This window comes from Carya illinoinensis, chromosome 7, assembly GCF_018687715.1.
Source record: "Carya illinoinensis cultivar Pawnee chromosome 7, C.illinoinensisPawnee_v1, whole genome shotgun sequence".
NCBI lineage: Eukaryota > Viridiplantae > Streptophyta > Magnoliopsida > Fagales > Juglandaceae > Carya > Carya illinoinensis.
This window is the reverse complement of record NC_056758.1, coordinates 9,480,380-9,482,164: the sequence shown is the minus strand read 5'-3', so window position 1 is coordinate 9,482,164 and position 1,785 is coordinate 9,480,380. Positions and strand designations below refer to the sequence as shown.

Below are 1,785 nucleotides of genomic sequence, written 5' to 3'. Positions count from 1 at the left end.
CATACCGACCTATATTACGACATGTACTGGCCTGCGTAACGGCCTACACTGGCCGGTATTTCGGCCTTTATCTTTTTTTTTTTAAGATATAATCTATTTTTTGACCCCCAATTCATACCAGACTATTTATAATTTATATATACATATGTATTCATGTATAATTTATTTATATATAGACTATTATTTTAAAATATAATTTATATATATTTATATATCGACTATCTCAAAACGATATACGAAACGGTATCAGTATCAAAATATTTCGTTTCAGTGTCTTGACCAATACAGCATCCAATACGATATTCAAAATATTGAACTAAAGGCTTCATCTAATTGGACAAGTCACAGTTCCTTTATCCACACAGGGGGTGCATCATGAACAATAGTCCAAGAGAAATGATAAAGTTCTTGAATTGAATTTTTTTTTTTTTTATCAAATGTATTTTTTTAATTTAGTGATTAAGTATATTTTTTTAAATAATGGTGTGATTTTTAAAAAATATATATTTAAAAATATAATAAATTAAATAAAAAATAATTAAAATAATATTTATAAAAAAAATGCACTCGGTAGAATTTCGATACCTTTTCTCTGTACATCCGGCATCACTCAATAACGAAATTTGGAATCTTGGATAATGAATTTGCTGACACAGCACCCAATCCCAGCCCCCCATGGATAAGAATTATTCGCTCCTTAACCCGCGCCACGAGAGCACAACTTAACCACCAATCCTGGTTAAATTAACCCCGAGCCCATCCCGTTCCCTCCCCCCAACTATATATTTAAACCCGAGCCCCAGCCCCAGACCCAGACCCAGACTTACCCCCCAGCTTCCCGGGCTCCTAGCTCTCTCAGTCTCACCGTCACAACCGCACTACGCGTCACCGTACCATGCTCTCTGCCCCTTGCCCTACAATTCTGACCGCTCCGAACTTCTCCGCAAAACGATCGGCACGTTTCAGATTCGCTCCGCCTCTCGCCTTCGCCGCCACTCCTACCGAAAGCTGTAGCACGACATCGTATATGGCCACCGCGTGCACCTCGCTGTACGAGATCCTCGGTATCCACACGGGTGCCACGTACCAGGAGATCAAGACGGCGTATCGGCGATTGGCGAGGACATGCCATCCTGACGTCGTGGCCGTCCCCGCTCGGAAGGACTCGTCCGCCGGCGAGTTCATGAGGATACACGCTGCGTACTCCACCCTATCGGACCCCGACAAGCGCGCAGATTACGATCGCAAGCTTTTCAGGCCGCACAAGCCTTTGACGGCGACTTCGGAGTTCTCCGGCCACTCCCGCAGGAACTGGGAGACGGACCAGTGCTGGTGACCGAGTTTACTCGCCGGATCACCGAGTTGATAGCTAATCTAGATTACAGTGAAGATAATGACAGATTACTCCGATATATATTAAATATATTATTTCCTACTGAGTTGATTGTACATATAATATCTTCTTCTATCTTCGTCTCGAAACTCAGTCTGTCATAGTCGGAAAAAGGAATCAATATATTTATGAATGAGATCCAGAAATATTGATACATAATATTAAATTTATATTTTCTGGTTTATAATGCATAAGAAAATGAAAAAGAAAAATTTACTTATCGATGGAAAAAAAATGATAATTAAGGAAAATATATATTAAAATTTAAATCAATGATGTGAAATAAACTTTTCTGCTTTTTGGTGGCATACGAGAAGTCAGCCACGGAAATGGAAATACAAAGCTATTCATATAATGTATGCACGTTCATGTTTATAAGCCCCACCACTAAC

The 1,785-nt window shown here is 39.8% G+C and overlaps 1 protein-coding gene across 1 annotated transcript; it reads left to right on the top strand.

Annotated features, from left to right (window-relative positions):
- The first annotated feature begins 798 nt into the window (after window positions 1-798).
- LOC122315018 (chaperone protein dnaJ 11, chloroplastic-like) lies at window positions 799-1,552 on the top strand. The gene has a single exon (XM_043130697.1). The coding sequence runs from the start codon at window positions 896-898 to the stop codon at window positions 1,334-1,336; it is 441 nt and encodes a 146-aa protein (XP_042986631.1). The 5' UTR covers window positions 799-895; the 3' UTR covers window positions 1,337-1,552.
- The last annotated feature ends 233 nt before the right edge of the window (window positions 1,553-1,785 follow it).

Coding starts and splice junctions, on each gene's coding strand:
- LOC122315018 (XM_043130697.1), top strand. CDS start 896: ATGCTCTCTGCCCCTTGCCCTACAATTCTGACCGCTCCGAACTTCTCC.